Raw genomic sequence first — 18,640 nt, 5'->3', positions numbered from 1 at the left:
CTGGAACTCAAGCAGGTCAGGAAGCAGGAACTGATGCAGAGGCCATGGAGGGATGTTTCTAACTGGCTTGCTTCCCCTGGCTTGCTCAGCCTGCTCTCTTATAGAACCTAAGACTATCAGCCCAGGGATGGCACCACCCATAAGGGGCCCTCCCACTCTGATCACTAATTTGATCCCCCTTCTGATCACACTTCCCCAACTGAAGCTCCTTTCTCTGTGATAACTCCAGCCTGTGTCAAGTTGACACACAAAACCAGCCAGTACAAAACTGATATAAGCTCCTTCATGATTTAGACTTGTCATTCATACCTCGTCTCTTCCCTCCCTTGAAGTTTAGAGGTCGGTACCAAGGAGTAAGAAGAAAGATATTTTCTTTCAATCTGGAATAAAGTCTTCCTTACGAATGCTTTTAGTGACTGAATTTCTAAGCATTGTAGATGACTCAGACTGAGGCTGGAGTATTCTTCAGTTTATTCTTCATCCTGGATCCCACTTGAATCCCCCTCCCATCGCTGTCAGACAGGGCCCTTTGCTGTTGGTCTGGAATTATTTTCCTTGAAGTAGTAGATGCACATACTTGTTTTCCGTATGGAATTCAAGCACTAGGAAGGCGCCCAGTAAAGAAACAGCTGACGTCAGCTCGCTTGCCATTAAAATGTTTGCTGGTTCTGAACCGGTCAGCTTTGGTTAAACTCAGAAACAGTTTTAAGCTCATGGTCAGCACTCTTAGTTTTTCCTGCGCGTGCGAGCCGGTGTGCATGCTTGTGTGCGTGCATGTGTGTAAGGGAGAGAAAGAGAGAGTCAGAGAGAGACATGGTGAGTGAGGAAGAACACATGAGCATGCGTGCATGTACACAGGTCATGCGTGTGCATGGTGCACGAGAGTCAACCCAGCACTTCTCCTTCTCACTGTTTTTTGTTTTGTTTTATTTTGTTTTGCTTTAGGATATCCGAGATTCCATCGCAAAGCAGATCAGAATCTGTACCAGTTTGGAAGAGCCGAGTAACTCTGTACCAAAGGAGTTACACACACTCGATCAGTGTGTGATCCAGGACATTGTGCTCAAGTGCAGACTCCAGCTGGAGACCATGAACCAGAAGGTAGAGATGAGGGAGGATGCCCTGGATGCTCTGGAAGGGTTTCTGGCATCTCTGAGAGCAGCTAAGTTCTCTGCTGAGCCCCCTGCAGACCCTCTTGCCCCGAAAGCACCAGAAGAGACCTCAGCAGTGAGAAGTGCGGAGGAAGACATTCTCCTGGTGAAGGAGAAGGCCGGGCCTTTGGATGACCGCCTGAGGACACTTGGCATAAGCGTTAAGGATGCCGAAGGAGGAAGGAGTACCACCTGTGAGAGACTTGTTGGTGCGTTGTCAGTAAACTTAGCAGCCATGTGTGGCCAGAGTAAAGAGGAAGGATCTACGGAGGACAAGAAGTGTCTGGAAGCTTGTGGTTCCAGAAATCAGGAGCTCTTTAAAAACATTCAAGACATCCAGAATCAGATCAGTAAAATTGGTCTTAAGGACCCCACTGCTCCAGCTGTGAAGCATCGGTAAGAAAGGTGTTGTTCCCTGTCACCCATGGTGTCACTCGCTGTATTTCAACACTTCTGGATCTTCTGTTTCTGTCTCATCCCTCTAACTATTCAGTGCCCGGCATGCCCTCCAACAGACTTTCACACAAATTTACTTTTTATTGATAAGGTTCCTCTACAAACGTTCATATTTTCCTCTGCCATGTGTCACGGACGCAGGACAGTGGAGTGAGACGTGGGTGAAGGACATGTGTGCAGCGCAGCGTTCCCTTAAGGGTGAAAGCCAAGCCTGTCTCGCAGAGTTCATGTTTGCCTCAGTCGCTTGCCTCAGTTACATTTTCCCATTCTTGTGATAAAATATGGACAGAAGGGGCTCCACAGAGAAAGCATTACTGGCTTGCCTTTTGGGAGTTAAGTAGGTCACAGGGGAAATCCCGACCTTGGCTGCTCAAGGCAGCTGCCAACAGCCGTCAGGAAGCAGAGAGCCACGGGTATCAGTGTTCACTGAGAGACTGTATTCACAGAGAGCTCACTCTCTCCTTTTGATTCAGTACAGGAACCCCAGCTCTCAGAATGACAGTCCCCACAACTGGTGTGGGTCCTCATGTCTCATTTATTCTAGTCTAGGTCTCCCTCACAGGTGTGAGGCAATTCTTTGTCCTGTCAAGTTGATGGTATCATCCATCAAAAAATGAAAGGAAAGGTAATAAAAGGCCATATGCCATCCCCTGTTTTGGGCCTCCCGGCAGGGTTAGACCTCTGCTGAGTTTAAGGAGACATTGTGGAAACTGAATGAGGTCGGCAGTATTGAGCTTGTGCATGCTGAGGTATTAGCAGGAGTCGCTCGTGCAGAGCCTCCCTCTCCTCTCCAGACCTTCCCCGCTTTCTTATCATCGCAGCTTCTCTGGCTTGGTGGTCTCTGTAGGGATTTAGTTGACCCAAGTCCCTTAGTATATTTAAATATGCCCTTCCCTCCCAAATCTCAGCTCAGGCCCAATAAGACTTTCATCCTCAGAATGCCTTAGAGATTGTGATGAGGTATGGAACTAATCATTTGTGTGGTTACTACTTCAATAAAATTTAATTATATGATCACCAAAAACTTATGGATATTAATGTATGAATTAATTGTTTATAAATGAAAATTGTGTATTCGTGTAGCTACAAATAGGACAAATATATGTGCTGTACTAGACACAGTTTTGTGTATTGGGAACACCGCAGTTAACAAAATAGAAAGTTCTTAGCTTTTCTAGAGCTAAGCTTACCCTGGGAGGGCTGAGGTGTGCAGTGTGACTGGTGGTGAGAATCCTGAGAAGGCAAAGAGGAAGAGGTTGTGATGGCTGCGTGAGTGATCAGGGGCAACATGCTCCACGAGTCAAATAAGGTACAAGAGCGAGAGTGAGCACCAGGAGGAAGTGCCTTCTGGGCCCAGGGATCGTCAGCAGCTACAAATCCAAGTGTTATTGCAAAGAACAGCACCCAGGGATGAGGTGTCACAGCAGGGATGGGGCTTAACTCATATTGGCTTCCTCTGAGTGACCTGATGTCATTTGAGGGTTCTAGGCAGTAGAATGTGACATGGCTTAAACCTTATCTGGTTCTCTGCCGAGGGGGGCGGGGCAACCACAGCCATTCTTCTTTCCTATTCTTGCTTCTTCTTGAGGCAGCAGAGCAGGAAGAGGGGAAGAGAATTGGTGGGGTTAAGACTTGCTCCTATGAGATATTTAGAGTTAATATTTTCCTAAGTCAAAGTCACTTGCTGTGGTAGTTGAGCTTCCTGTCTGAGTTCTTCTGAGGCCAGAAACTGTTTAGCACCTCATAAAACAGCAGGGGATTAAGTGAAAAGATTCATTGCTGGTGCTCCTTTCTCTGGGGAATCAGCCAGAAACCTCTCTGGATAAACTGGTTAACTCTGTGAACCCAGGAGGAAGGAGAAGAAAAGAATTAACATGCTATATACAGGCAAAGATGCACAGGATGGAGACCTAGACTATGTAAAGGAGTAAGGGAGGAAAGGCCGTGAGGGGGGGTTGGGGGGGTTGGAGGCACGGAGGGTGGGTTCCAGGAGGGTTGGAGACATGGAGGGTGGGTTCCAGAGGGGTTGGAGGCACCAAGGGTGGGTTGGGGGGGTTGGAGACATGGAGGGTGGGACCTGCGGTCTTGCAGCTTATCTTCAGGTGATTCTTTCTTTCTCCCAGACTGGTTTGAAGGAGAAACCCTTAATTGAATGACTCCTTTTTGAATTTGGAGCACTTTTTGTATATGATGTATATGATGTCCCGCCGTGTCCTTCCTCCTTGTCCCCTTACCCTTACTTGGAAGCCTTGCTTTGTTAAACCACCTATTTATTCATATTATGCTCTCTCTCTCTCTCTCTCTCTCTCTCTCTCTCTCTCTCTCTCTCTCTCTCTGTATGTGTGTGTGTGTGTATGTGTGTGTGTGTGTGTGTGTGTTCACTCAAATACATATACATACATATGTTCACCAAAGGGGAGAAATGTGTTATTGTTTATGGTTTTGTATATTTATTATACTTAATTAAAATGCCAAATAGTATTCTGGTAATGTAAGAAGCCCGCTGGTCTCTGTGATGCAGGAATCTACTTCTTATACAGGAATTCCTTTGTAGTAGGAGTGTTTAATTTTGCCTTTAATCTCATGAGAACCAATGAAAGCACTCTCTTGACATTCCCCCCCCCACTTTTTTTTTTGTTGAAGCATCTGGGTTAACAATTGGCTAATACGCCCTTTTTCAATTCCATGCTCTAGGAAAAAGTCATTACTCAGGTTGGATAAGGACCTGGATGGATTTGAAGAAGAAAAGGTGTGCATACAAAAAATAGCGAGCTCTCTCCCGCAATTCAAGGATGGCAGTGAGAAAATCGTGATTCAACAGTGTGAAGATACAGCAGCCTTGTGGGAGAATACGAAAGCTTCTGTCACAGAGAGGTAAGAGAAAAATCCCTTCTCAGTCTGAGAATGTGTCTGAAGTGTTTGTACTGGACTCCTGTCGACTGAACTTAGGTGCAAACCCAGGGCCACGCTGCTGCCCATAGGCCAGCGTCTGTCACACACAGTTCTGGCACTGCCGCACATTGCCAACCTCTGCAGCTGGGCCCACTTCCCTCTGTCACTGCTTTGTTGTGGGAAGTCCCTGAGCCACCCTGTGGTGTCCCTGAAGGCTTTGGACTCTTACGGTCCTTTCTCTACCCCCTCTTCAGCTTGTCCTGTGTGCTAATGGGACCTGGAGATACAGGAGACACCGTGAAGGCAGTGTATGGCACATGACCTAGTCTAACTTCATAGGCCATCGAGCCTCCTCTAAATCTTAGAACTAATTATAGCCTGGTTATACTGGAAACCAAGTTCACTGCAGCAGTCATTGAATTATTTTACTATCTAAAAAGGGTTGAGCTGGCTACGAGTGGAGTAGAAAATAATCCCTGATCATGCTAGTGAGGGGCTGTCTTCCAACGGGTCTTGTAGTTGATGAATGAAAATACTTTTCTGATCTGGGCAGTGGTGGCGCATGCCTTTAATCCTAGAACTTGGGAGGTAGAGGCATGCGTATTTCTGAGTTCAAGGCCAGCCTGGTCTTCAGAGTGAGTTCCAGGATATCCAGGGCTATACAGAGAAACCCTGTCTCGAAAAACACAAAACAAACAAACCAAAAAAGAACAAAAAACAAAACAAACAAACAAACAAAAAACCCCAAAAAACCGAAAAGGGAAAAAAAAAGAAAATAATTTTCGTCGAGTTGTGAATCCTGTGTGTCTCTTCAGAGCTTCCATGTTCTTGAGAGAAGACAGCCTCTCAAGGACTTCTTAGACTCGAGTTCCAGTCACAGAGTTACCCTTGTGTTGATCCTGACAACATGTAATCTTATATGTCTTTGCTGAGCTTACCTGTGTTAACATGTAATCCCATACATCTCTCCAGAACTTACATGTTAACACATAATCTTATATATCACTCCAGAGCTTACATGTGTTAACATAGTCACACAATTAATAAAGGTATCATTCTGGTGGTTACTTATACGGTCTATTTGCTATATCATCATTACTGGTAATGTGATCAGGCCGTGTGGAGAGAGAAGTCCTTTTGTGACGTCTGAGTAGATGTTACAGCATCTGCGGTGTTATTTCAGGATCTTTCCCTCCTGTCTTCTTATGTAGCCTTGAACAGTGTGAAAGTGTTCTGGAGCTTTTACGACAATATCAGAATATTAAAAACAACTTGACAGCGTTGATTCAGAAGGAAGAGGGCATCATCTCCCAGCAAGCTTCCTACGTGGGAAAGGACAACCTGAAGAAGAAGGTAGCTGAGGTGAGCCCTCCTGTCAAAAGAGCTGTCCTGCACAGTGATGGGGCTGATGAGACCAACAGTAAAGAGATCCATGAAAGAAATCATCTCTGGAGCTTGCTTTAAAAGAATTTAGTAGTGACTATTTTACCAACTATTTAGGAATTTATCAGATCTATCACTAGAGTCAGAAAGAAATCAGTTTCCAAGTTGGTACTGGGTTACTTTGGTTTGGGCCGTAGAGCCTTAGCTCTGGGACTGTGGGTCACAGCCCTGGGGTCAGCCACTGCCCATCTACAGGACTGTAAAGCACCCTTGTCCCAGGGGTTTAACTGGAAGGGAATCTGAGCCCTCATGCAGCATGAGAGAGGAGATGGTAGGGAATCCCTCTCTGTTGCTTACAGACAAGGAGGACATTACAGTTCCAGGATTTATTTCCTGTAATGATGTTCCAGCCAACAACTCCAGCTGGCTTCTTCACTAATCCCAGCTCGGTATGCTAAGGAGAACAACATCTTTTGGACACTAGATGTCATTATTTTCTATGAATTTACATGGTTAGACAGGAATTACACCATACTACTTACTCTGTGACTGTGCACCAGAATGATGCCTTTCCACTGACTCAGGAGCTTGAAGCTATAGGGCTGTCAAACTGTCACAAGCATCGATGACAGGTAGCCTTCTTGAGGCATTTGATTATTAGTAAGTAGTTTTATTAAATTTCCTATTCTTTTTAAATAAAACTTTAATTAATGAGTTAATTTTGTGTGCATGGGTGTTTACCTGCATGTATGTCTATGCACCATTTGTGTACCTAGTGCCTGGAAAGCAGTGGGTCTCAACCTGTGAGTCGCGAGCCCCGTGGGGAGAGCCTGGGGACAGATTGAACTGCCCTTTATCAGGGCTCACCTAAGACCATCAGAAAGCACAGATATTCACATTAGAATTCATAGCAGTAGCAAAATTACAGTTATGAAGTAGCAACAAAAATACTTTTATAGCTGAGGATTGTCACAGCATGAGGGACTGTACTAAAGGCTGACAGTGTTAAGAAGGCTGTGAGTCTTGGCAGGCTTGGCCTTTGCCCCAGTAATCCACTCTGCTGGTGTCATTTCTAGGGGGAGGTTGAAAGATAAAAAAATAGAATTGTCCTTCCAGGTGCCCCCCTCTCTCTATATATATATATGTTTTGAATATATATCTTTTGCTTTTTTTTTTTTAATTTTTTACAGATTGAAACTGTCAAAGAAGAATTCAGTGACCATTTAGAAGTTGTAGACAAGATAAATCAGATTTGTAAAAACCTACAATATCATCTAAATAAAATGAGAACCTTTGAAGATCCCCCTTTTGAAAAAGAGGCTAATGCTATTGTGGATCGATGGCTTGATGTATGTGACCAGTTAATTATCTAAAAATTATGCTTCATAAGGAATTGATATTTAGTGAGAATGTTTTTAGTATTCTTATGATACTGAAAATTTAAACTGTTATTCTTTATAAAAAGTATTTTTTTTTTACTTTTTTGTAAAAAATATAATATAATAACTTAGGAATTAATTTCATCTCCGAGTTAGACAGTACTAATAAATGAGACCTTAGTCTTTCAGATTTTGCATGTGTATGCATGTGTTTGTGTGTATGCTTGAGTGTGTGTGTGTGTGTGTGTGTGTGTGTGTATGCACCAGGCATGGTAGTGTGCACCTGTAATCCCAGCACTTGGGAAGTACTAATCAAAAGATGATGAATTGAAGGCTGGTAAGAGCTTCATGAGAGCCTGACTCAAAAAATAAAAATAACCAGGCAAGGGTATATGCTGTTAGTATAAGACCTTGGGTGTCAAAAGCCATATTGATCTCTGTGAATTCAAGACCAGCCTGGTCTACATAGAGTTTCAGGTCAGCCAAGGTTTTATAGTGAGTCTTTGTCTCCAAAAAAAGAGCAAAACTTTTAAAATTGTATTTAGTACAAAGACTAGGATGACCCCAGACTTGCACTGAGACTCCTGCCTCATTCTCCTCAGTGCCTGTATTAGAGCATGCACCACCATGCCCTTCTTGAGACAAGGCTTTACGTACTACAGCCTGGCCTCGATCTTCCAAGAGATCTTTAAAGAGATAGAGCAACATGATATATAAAAGAATATTTTTTTGTTGATGTATCAGACAATTAGCTTCTATTAAAATATTTCAAAACAAATGAACAAAACAATATTCTCCACACCTGTGTCCATTATTCTCTATTTTCAATCCGCTGTAGATAAATGAGAAGACAGAAGAATACGGTGAAAATCTTGGTCGAGCGCTGGCCTTATGGGACAAACTTTTCAACATAAAAAAAAACATTGATGAGTGGGCTGAAAAGATCCTTGGGGACGCAGAATCCCATGAGCTGACTGAGGAGGGCAGAGAAAGGCTAAAGGTAACTCAACCCTGAGAAGACAAGTGCCTTGGCTACACGTTGTTGACACCTTAATGTTGCTTTTGCCTTTTTCATCTGGGTAGAATAATTGCAATGAAACAATGTATTTCTTTCGCTTTCTCCTGAGAGAGCTCTCAACTCCATTGATTGCTCTGTGAAATCCAGGCAAATATTTGCATGTACTGTTCTACTGGGATTCACAGACAACCAAAGGCTGTGGATGCAATGACCATGGGTGAGGAAGGGTTCCATCAAGAAGAAAGCTGATTTTTTTAAAAATAGTTCTCTCGGTTTGGTACTTGTAAAGAGTCTGCATTATCTCTTTTGAGGTAGAAAGAATTTGTGTCTGTTGTAGTTGGGTGTAGGTCAGTGGTTCAATGCCTGGCTAGCATCCCTAAGGCTCTGAGTTCAATGTCAGTGCCACAGTTGGGAACTCTTTCTAGCTGCTTATTTGTTTAATGTTATTAATTTGCACAAGGCCTTTTCTAGATCAGAAAACATCTAAATACTGGCAGTTAAATGTGATTCAGTATAGTCTAAAACATATGGGTATGTATTTATCTAAAGCTGTCAATCTCTCAACTTCTTGCATTTTATTTAAATTTTAATTCATGTATTTTTCTATATATTGGGAAAAGTTTTTAAAATGTGAAGTTTATTTCTAATTTCCTGGACAATTGGGATGGGTATAAAATTGGTCATCACTAAGGCTCTTTTAGATGTGTCTTAAGTTATAGGTTATTTGAAAATGTGAAGTCAAGAACTATAAACTGCCAGCCTAGGGTCCAGATCCAAGGGTGCATGTGCTCATTCAGAATTTGCATATGCATAGCCAAGACATTGGCCACATTTTTTTTTTTTTTTTTTTTTTTTTTAGCCATCTTGGCACAAGCCTTATTCCAACCTATTGTCTTGAGAGGACATTCTTCCCCTCGGCTGTCATTTGGGTTTGTTATTCTTAAGACCATTAGAAAAACAACGGATTAGGGGAAATTCAAGGGTGCCTTCAAGTTTCTGTATATCGACAATAATAATCATGCGTCCCTGAAAGTAAGATGAAATAAATTATTTCTCCTAAAACTCTATTTTAGGAAGAGTTAAAGGTTCATGAAGAGCAAACTGCAGAATTTTCTAGAAGAGTGGCTGACATACAGTTGCTGCTTCAGAGTCACGAGAAACCACTTGAGCTGCAGGTATGGAAAGTTTGGGTCTCAATAGAAGATTCTCTAGCTCTCCAAAAATGGCATCTGTAATCCACACATTCTAAATTCAAATAGAAAGTGAAATTAGAGTGATGACTTATTTGCGCTCAATTGAAATTTTAAGAATCTGCACAGGCAGTCGTGTGGGCTGCCTTCAGTGTGAAATTGTGTGTTTGTACTCGTTTTCTCCCTGAACGGCCTTTAAGGCAGCGACATAGAACAATGTGATAAACTCTTTCACTCTGAGCTGAAGCATTGTCAGTCTCTTCCGTAACTGTTGCCTGAGTTACCTAAATAGGCTCCTTACTGCATGTGTTGTGTCCTGCGCTTGGTGATTTCAGGTCATGGAGTCCTCTGTCCTGGGCAAGATGAAGGATGTGAAAACACATGTTGCAGGAGAATTCAATAGCTCCGTGCCCAGTGGGAACACAGCTGAGCTGAGGGAGGATCTGGACCAGGCCAAGACCCAGATGGGGATGACAGAGTCCCTCCTGAATGCCTTGTCTCCTTCCGATAGCCTGGAGATCTTCACGAAGCTTGAGGTGCCGTCCAGTTGCCCGCCTCCTGTGCTCAGACCGATGTTTACACTGTTTCTTTAATTACTTTCAAATACATATTGGTGGTAGTAGTGATTAGACCTAGTTCATGGTAGGCAAGAGCTCCTCCCTACCGCTGAAATTTCTCTAATGCTTACTTTTGGTGATCTTGGCCTTGTGTAGTTAGTGAAAATGGGGGTGGGGGGCTGAGGGTGGGTATTGTGAGCCAGTGAGATAGGTCAGCAAGTGCCCCAGGCCTGACGGCCTGAGTTCAACCCCTGAACCCACATGACATTTCGAATAAGTATAAAGAAGTAAATGGTATTGTATTATAAGTTGGCTATGAAATAGAAAGCAGAGTTACTTAACTGAAAATGGTTTGGGCTTATAAAAATAATGCAAATTTCTGTAGCCGGTGGGCCATCAGGTGTCAGTGTCGTTGCCATGCGAGCAGGAGGGCCCGGGTTTGGATCCCTGGTATCCATGTTAGGGCTGAGGCAAGGGAATGGCTGACCAATACCATTTTCATCACCAATTTTCAATGAACTACAAGTTCAGTGATCTCAATAAGCATAAGATGATAATCATCATCATCATCATCATCATCATCAACAACAACAACAGCAGCAATAATAATAATTGGAGAATAATCAAGCAAGATATTTGAGGTTGACCTCTGACTTCCACATACACTGGAACACACATATGTGTTTAAACCAGTACATACATGTCCACATAGACATGTATGCAGTTAGGAGCTCGAGAGCCTTGGAAGGAATTGAGCCAGTTTGAGGATGCAGTGACTGGTTTATTCTGTGTGCAGGAAATCCAACAGCAGATCTTCCAGCAGAAGCACAGTATGACGGTCCTGGAAAATCAAATAGGGTGCCTGACTCCAGAGCTCTTGGAACTGAAAAAACAGTACGCTAGTGTCAGCAATCTATTTAATACCAAAAAGAACGCTCTGCAGGACCACTTTGCCACGTTCTTGAACGGTGAGCGTGATATGTTTCGAACTCTGTTTCTAGCAATCTTGAAATACAAATATGGACATAGCACTCTGGGCCCAAAACTGATCTAAACTCACCTTCCAGATAGCTTGCACAGAGTGTATTTAAAGGGATAATATTTGGATAAATCCTTTGTGGGGAAACACTGTTAATGCCTGATATAAGTAATATCCCTTTTTTCAAGCCGTAAATCTATTTCATGATCACTGGGGCCATGTGGTCAGTGTGGCTGTGTCTCTGTTGATGGCTTTGAGCATGTTGCCTGTGTTGATGGCTTTGGATGTCCTGTGTGCTTAGAAAGGTGTTTGTGCAAAGAGTACACCAGATTGCTCTCTGAACTCCCCTGGTCCTCAGCACTGGGTTTGAGAACATGTCATGGCTTTGCCCAATGCTGTGGGAAGCAAGTTCCTAGTCTCTCCTATAAAGTATATGAATTACTGTCTGAATACATGGACGTTCTTTTCTTTTCTTCTACAGAGCAGTGTAAGAACTTCAATGACTGGTTCAGCAGTGTCAGAATGAATCTCGAGGAGTGTTTTGAACCACCGGAAACAAAGCTGAGCATGGAACAAAAGCTGCAAAAACTCTCCGTAAGACACAGATGCCAATAACTTATCAAGACCAAACGTTTACGAGGAATCTCACTACGCTATCTGGGCTGACCCTGAGCCCTGTGTCTAAGCAATTCTCCCACCTCTGACCCCAATAGTCGGGGCTTCTGACTTTGTTTAGATGGCACATTATGTTCTTAAGCTTATTGGTAGCTCCGGGCACTTCTCCCCTCCCCCAGCCTCAGGGATAGCAATGTTCATGGATGCTTAAGTATTTTGTATACAGTGATGTAGTGTTTGCATATACCCTGTACATGGTCTCCCTCGTGACTATTGCTGTCCTATTTAATGCATTGCTTGATTCCCTCTACTGATGCCCTATGTCCTTGGAAAGGAGCGTGTGCAAACAATACGCTGTATCACTCTCTGTGTGTGGTTGGCCGCGAGCACGGGTTTCAGGACATAGCATGGCAGCAATTCTGCTCACTTTCACATTCGCTCATCCCGTGGGCCTCGAAATTGATGCCTAAACCTTGAACTCTGGGATGGGGGGATCTGGGCAAAGGTAAATAAAGGATAATCTGCTCGGTTTCACGTATGGATTGCCAGGAGGAGAACGAAGAAAGTATTAAGAGAACCGAAACATCACCATGATAGTAGACAGTAGCTCTCTCCATCTTGTTCCCATGTGGGCGTCATAGTGGTATTGCATTCTTATTGCTTGATGTAGGCCTCAGAAAGTCATATGCAAGCACAGACACAGACATAAACACACACACCACACACATACCATATGCACACCATGCACACACATACATCACATACACACCACACACACACACATACACACCACACAAATGTACAGCACACACCTGCACACACACACCACACACATACCATACACATACTACACACAGACATACATACACCACACATACACCCCCACCACACACACACACACTCCTCCATTCTAGAACTATTGGAAATGATCTATCTGTGGAGTCAGCCATGTTGTCCTAGCCCAAGGGTGTGGCAGACACATTTTGACTTCACTGTAGATGTAACTGACTTTTTGTATTTCTTAAGGATTTCTTGGCTCTTGGAGGAGGAAATAGTAAGATCCAGCAGGTGGAGACCGTTCTACAGCACGTGAAGATGCTCTTACCCAAAGCTCATGTCAAAGAGCTTGATAGCTGGCTCAGGAGTCAAGAACTGGAATTAGAAAACATGGACTCCATGTGCCAGGCCCGAGCAGGGGAACTGAATAATGCCTTTCAGCAGCTCCTGAGGTGGGATATTGTGGTAGCGCTTTCCCGTTCACTAAGCATATGGTACACATGCTAAGAGAGTCAATGCATGCTAATTCCCAAGTGAAATAGATACAGTTGTTCCTTTCTCTCTCTTGGGAGCTGGTTCAAGGGACCCCTGTGGATGCTCCATTCTGTAAATTGCATGATATTTGCAATACTTGATACACGTTCTTTCACATATTTTATTTAAACCGTCTGTAGATTTCTTATAACAGCTGATGCAATGTAAATGCTATATAAATACTTGTTATCCTGTATGTTTAAGGATTGTGGACAAGAAAGATAAAAGGCTGTATGTGCATTTCAACACAGATATAATTTTTGGCAAATAATGTTGTCATTATAATCCCATGGCTTTTCATCTCAATCATACAAAAGTACACATTTAAAAATATTGACCTTTATGTGTATGAATGTTTGCCTACATGTATGCTCATGCCCCACCTGTGTGCCTGGTGCCCAGGGAGGTCAGAAGAGGAAGTCAGCTCTGCAGGAACTGGAGTTATAGATGGTTATAAGCTGCCATGAGGGTGTTGGGAACTGAACCCAGCTCCTTTGAAAAAGCAAGGGCTTTTAACTGTTGCAACAGATCTCCAGCCCCTCTGCACACACACACACACACACACACACACACACACACACGCACCCGCATCAGTGTAACATCTTAGGCCTCAGAACAAGCGTTCTCCCTCTGAGCTGAGACATTGACACTAACTTCTTTTTTTTAAAGATTTATTTATTTATTTATTTATTTATTTGTTTATTTATTTATTTAATGTGTATGAATACACTGTAGTTATCTTTAGACACACCAGAAGAGAGAATAAGATCTCATTACAGATGCTTATGAGCCACCATGTGGTTGCTGGGGTTTGAACTCAGGACTTTCGGAAGAGTAGTCAGTGCTCTTAACCACTGAGCCATCTTTCCAGCCCCTGACTATAACTTCTAAATCCAGGTTCTATGTTGGGAATACAAAATTTTAGGGGGGGGGGCTTCTTCGAGCTATCTAAAATGGCATTGGTTCAGAGGAGAGCCCAAATATTGTTTCTTGGCCAGTCAATTTCCTCCATTTGTTTGCTTCTTTGCCTTCATGAATATAGGCAAAAATGATTAAGTTTGGATATGTATCAAGTTAAGGTGTTTGTTTTAAATAAGCAGTAAAATACATCTAGTTGCTGTAATTCACTGGATAAAAGAGATCACCAGTCATTTTTCTTATATTGCGTTCTAATCTGGGAATTGGCCTTGTAGATTGGAAGATGATTGCAGGAGCCTAAGTAAGTGGTTGACAAATCAAGAAGAGAACTGGAAAGCAATGGAAGCATCTGGAGAGAGAACGGATCTGCTTTCCCAAGTGTTAACCAGGAAGAGGTACGGGGGTCTTCACCGAAATGCATTATTTGGGAGTGTGCTTTCTCCACTGGGCACCAATAAACTGTCAATGGTATTTGGAAATTACAGGGAGCAGTTCGAGACTGTGGCCCAGCTGAGCGACTCTCTGAAGGAGCGTGGGCTCCCCGAGGGAGAAGAGACAATCAAAGACGCCACACATCTCATCGATAGATACCAGGCTTTATTGAGTCAATTACAAGAAATTGAGGAAGAGGATAAGTTACCAGCTGCTGAAGACCGGAGCTTTAATGGTCTTGCCCATGATGTAATTCACTGGATAAAAGAGATAAAAGAGTCCCTTATGGCTTTGAATTCATCAGAAGGCAAAATGCCACTCGAAGAAAGAATCCAAAAAATAAAGGTATAATCGTGGAAACCAAATTTGAGAGGTCAGAGTGAACTCTCATTTAAAAGCTTCAGAGGAGAACTGCAAAGATTTCTTTCTTAATAGAAAATAAGATCAGTGTGGGGTGGTTGAAGAAATTCAAATCGCTGAACTTACAAAAAAGAAGGGCGGCGATGGCCTAAAATTAATTTAATGCGTATGAAAAAGGAAAAGTATGTTCTTCTTTTCCAAGAGGGCAGTGGCCAGTTATATATCATCCCTTGTAACAGGTTGAAATAAAGGTCCTACTTAGTGCACTGCAGTCAGGAGTCTGGGAGGGCACAAAGTCATCTATGTCAGGAGAACTGAAGACTCAGCAAGGTGAGGGGTGGGGCAGGGGTAGAGAGGAACCGTGGGAGTAGGTAACTCTGCTCATTACGTGCTGCACAATATGTAGGTGAGGCAGGGAATTCTCTAGAGCTGTGACTTCATCTAAGAGGAGAGTCAGTGATCATCACTTGTTAAACACTGCAGGGATAGCTTGCAGATGTGTCCTGGAGATACGTCTGTGGGGGATCGTGGCAGGAAGAGGCGGTGGGGTGTAGTGAGCTACAAGGGTTGCTGAGAATGAGTATTCAAAATCACTGCCCTATGTCTCCAGACAGTGAGAGTCCAGAGTGGTTGCTTCCAAGACAAGAACTCAGTTTTCACAGAGCTAAGAAGAGACAGGGAGCTGGGAACCAGCCCTGGAGAAAAGAGCTCCCACATGACACATGATACATAAACGTGTCTGTTCAATCTGTTACCTCTGACTCTCCATGTCAATGTTAAGAAGTGGCCGGGAAGGAGGATTCTTCAGGGGCGAGCAGGAGTACAGTTAGTTCAAACCAGCACGTCTTTATTAAGAATCAACTGTGTACACTGTGAAGGGGGGAGGTGTCCTCATCTTTGAAGTATATATAAAAATAAAAGAGTTATTATGGAATAGACCATAGTTAGCATCATGGTATAAGTCCGACAAAAAAAGATTACATATCTGATATTTGGGAGTAATTCAGATGAAGTTATAGAACCTTCTTAATTCCAGGAAATCATTGCCCTGAAGCCGGAAGGGGATGCTAAAATCCAGATGGTAATGAGACAAGCAGAACACTGTGAGGCCCCGCTGGCTCAGGAGACCCTCACGGACCTCGGCAACCAGTGGGACCATACTCTGCATCTCGCCAACACATACCTAAGGTAAAAATAGGACCTTATAGTATATTGAAGTATAATAAACATTGCTGGGACTAGTTTGAAAGTAAAACATTATTTTGTAACAAATATTAATTGTGTAACAAAAATTATCCCCCCCGGGGGGGGGGGGCTGAAGAGATGGATCAGCCATTGGGAGCACTGTCTGCTCTCCCAAAGGTCCTGAGTTCAAATCCCAGCAACCACATGGTGGCTCACAACCATCCGTATCGAGATCTGATGCCCTCTTCTGGTGCGTCTGAAGACAGCTATAGTGTACTTACATATAATAAATGAATCTTAAAAAAAGATTATCCCTAAGTAATACTCATAAATAATAAACCTAGGTTTAGTTTATTGCTGTTTAAAGGGTTGGAGTGTTAACTAGGGTCCTTAGAAATAAATACACATTGATATTACTTTAATGCCACTTAGGAATAATGTATGTCGAATAGAGTATACAAAATGCCTCTTCAGCCGGGTGGTGGCGGCACACACCTGTAATCCCAGCACTCTGGGAGGCAGAGGCAGGCGGATTTCTGAGTTCGAGGCCAGCCTGGTCTACAGAGTTCCAGGACTGCTAGGGCTATACAGAGAAACCCTGTCTCGAAAAAAACCAAATCCAAAAAACAAAACAAACAAACAAAAAAACAAAATGCCTCTTTATTTTGCTTGATGCCATTCCTTTTGTAAACTCTTTCTCAACATTTAGCCATCAAGAAAAGCTTGTACTAGAAGGAGAAAAGTATCTGCAGAGTAAGGAGGACCTGAGGCTGATGCTCACGGAGCTGAAGAAGCAGCAAGAGGCAGGCTTTGCTCTGCAGCCCGGGCTGCCGGAGAAGCAAGCCCAGTTAAAAATCTGCAAGAAGTTCCTCCAGAAATCCCGAGACCTGACGTCCTTGCTAGAGGAGCTGAGATCTCAGGGCAGTTACCTCTCGGAGTGCACTAAAAACCCTCGCTTCAGCGAGGGGCCGTGGCTGGAGGTGAAGTGCCTGCATGAGAGCCTTCTCCAGCAGCTCCAGGTGAGAGAGATGGGCAGAGGAAATCCCTGCGGCAGGGACTGTGCCTTGACTGTGCCTGCGACAGCTAAACACGAGATTCTTCTGCAGAACTAGTGCTTGGGTGTTGTTCTTTTGCTGAACCCAAGGCTTTCAGTGGGTTTCAGTTGAACATGAAAATGCCAACTCTCAAAAGGGAGGAATCTCCCTCAATCACTTTTAAGAGAAAGTCATTGTGTGTTGATTATGGTATTTCCTCTTGTTGAAATTCCCCTCTTCAGTAGTCAGATAGCTTAAAGTTCCTTAGGAGTCTCTATGCAGATGGCAATGTGAGCATTATTCCCCCATCCATGCATCCATCCATGCATCCATCTATCTATCTATCCATCCATCCATCCATCCATCCATCCATCCACCCACCCACCCATCCATCTACCCACCCACCCACCCACCCATCCATCCACCCATCCATCCATTCACCCACCAATCTACCTATCCACCCATCCATCCATCCATCCATCCATCCATCAATCCACCCACCCATCCATCTACCCACCCACCTAACCATCCATCCACCCATCCATTCATTCACCCACCAGTCCACCCACCCACCCATCCATCCATCCATCCATCCATCCATCCATCCATCCATCCATCTGTCCAACCATCCATCCATCACTAACATATATCCACCTATTTATCCATCCACTTATCTACCTCCCTATCCATCTATTCATCCACTCACTCACTTGTCAAATTTATCCGTCAACAAATGCACTCACTCATCCACCTACACACCCACCACTAATGTGCTTAGTCACATATCATTCATCCACCCACCCACTCATCCATCTAGAGTAATAATTCATATAAATTGTCATGTTCCCCCCTTGGATCTTTGCATACAATCTGTAACTGAATGAGTTGAGATAAATTGTCCCCTTGTCATAAGAGTCCATTCTTTCAGTAAAACTAACTTTAATCCCTTAAACATTGAAAGCTAGCTTCAGTATAAGGATTAACTGGGAGATGGGCACAGGTTTGGACGCCTGCTTGGGTGGGTGGTCTTCTATCGGTTACTTCTGCCAGTGTCTAAGAAGGTGTGTTTCTCTTCCTTCCTTAGCCCAGGGAGATAACCTGAAAATGGTTTTGTTTTTGAGTTATGATTACTTCTTCCTAACACAAATTTGCTTTTTATTCCTAGGAGAGAGTCCTGGAGTTAGGTTGCTCTCTTATACTGTCATTTTGAGATGCAAACTTTTTGTTTTAAAGCAACAAATAAAACCTTACTTATTAATGTTTGTGATTTAGTGATATAATTTGTAGTGCTTTATAATTCTCTTGATGAATTGCCTTTAGGAAGGAAATTAAGGCAAGGAAATATGAAAAGAACAAATGTTTCAGTAATTTTTATCAGGAGATAGAGACTTTGTAGTGTCATATTGTATATACCAACAACTCTGGGTCACTTATGGGCATATTTTTGTTTCAATATAAAGTAAATCTGTGGGAATTATATAACTACTTTCTGAGTGAAAAGAAAAAACCTTAAATATTTTCTTAATTGTCAATGGTTTTATTTTTTAGGATTCTGTGCAAAAATTAGAGGGTCATGTTCAAGAACACAGTTCATACCAGGTTTGCCTCACAGACCTAAACACCGCACTGGATGATATCTCCAAGGAATATTCCAGTCTTTGTGATGGATCTAAGAACCAAATACTGGTTAAGGAGAGGATGCAGAAGTTACAGGTGATGACTGGTGTCCAGACAGAAGACACATTTTGGGGGTGGAAATCAATATCCTTGACAACTTTGA

The 18,640-nt window shown here is 43.1% G+C and overlaps 1 protein-coding gene across 6 annotated transcripts in view; it reads left to right on the top strand.

The window, feature by feature from the left end:
• The window catches only part of Syne2 (spectrin repeat containing nuclear envelope protein 2), a 297,205-nt gene that overhangs the window by 121,655 nt on the left and 156,910 nt on the right, over positions 1 to 18,640 (top strand). For all 6 annotated transcript variants that reach the window (XM_052185627.1, XM_052185630.1, XM_052185629.1 and 3 more), the window contains exons 30-44: positions 946 to 1,547; positions 4,302 to 4,481; positions 5,711 to 5,861; positions 7,073 to 7,231; positions 8,100 to 8,261; positions 9,353 to 9,454; positions 9,805 to 10,005; positions 10,823 to 10,994; positions 11,487 to 11,599; positions 12,647 to 12,849; positions 14,125 to 14,244; positions 14,335 to 14,626; positions 15,678 to 15,829; positions 16,536 to 16,845; positions 18,409 to 18,573. In XM_052185627.1, coding sequence (XP_052041587.1) covers positions 946 to 1,547; positions 4,302 to 4,481; positions 5,711 to 5,861; positions 7,073 to 7,231; positions 8,100 to 8,261; positions 9,353 to 9,454; positions 9,805 to 10,005; positions 10,823 to 10,994; positions 11,487 to 11,599; positions 12,647 to 12,849; positions 14,125 to 14,244; positions 14,335 to 14,626; positions 15,678 to 15,829; positions 16,536 to 16,845; positions 18,409 to 18,573 — 3,084 coding nt within the window. The remainder of the gene's footprint in view (positions 1 to 945; positions 1,548 to 4,301; positions 4,482 to 5,710; positions 5,862 to 7,072; positions 7,232 to 8,099; positions 8,262 to 9,352; positions 9,455 to 9,804; positions 10,006 to 10,822; positions 10,995 to 11,486; positions 11,600 to 12,646; positions 12,850 to 14,124; positions 14,245 to 14,334; positions 14,627 to 15,677; positions 15,830 to 16,535; positions 16,846 to 18,408; positions 18,574 to 18,640) is intronic.

This window comes from Apodemus sylvaticus, chromosome 6 (assembly GCF_947179515.1).
Source record: "Apodemus sylvaticus chromosome 6, mApoSyl1.1, whole genome shotgun sequence".
In the NCBI taxonomy this organism is placed as follows: Eukaryota; Metazoa; Chordata; class Mammalia; order Rodentia; family Muridae; genus Apodemus; species Apodemus sylvaticus.
This window is presented reverse-complemented; position numbering and strand designations above follow the sequence as displayed.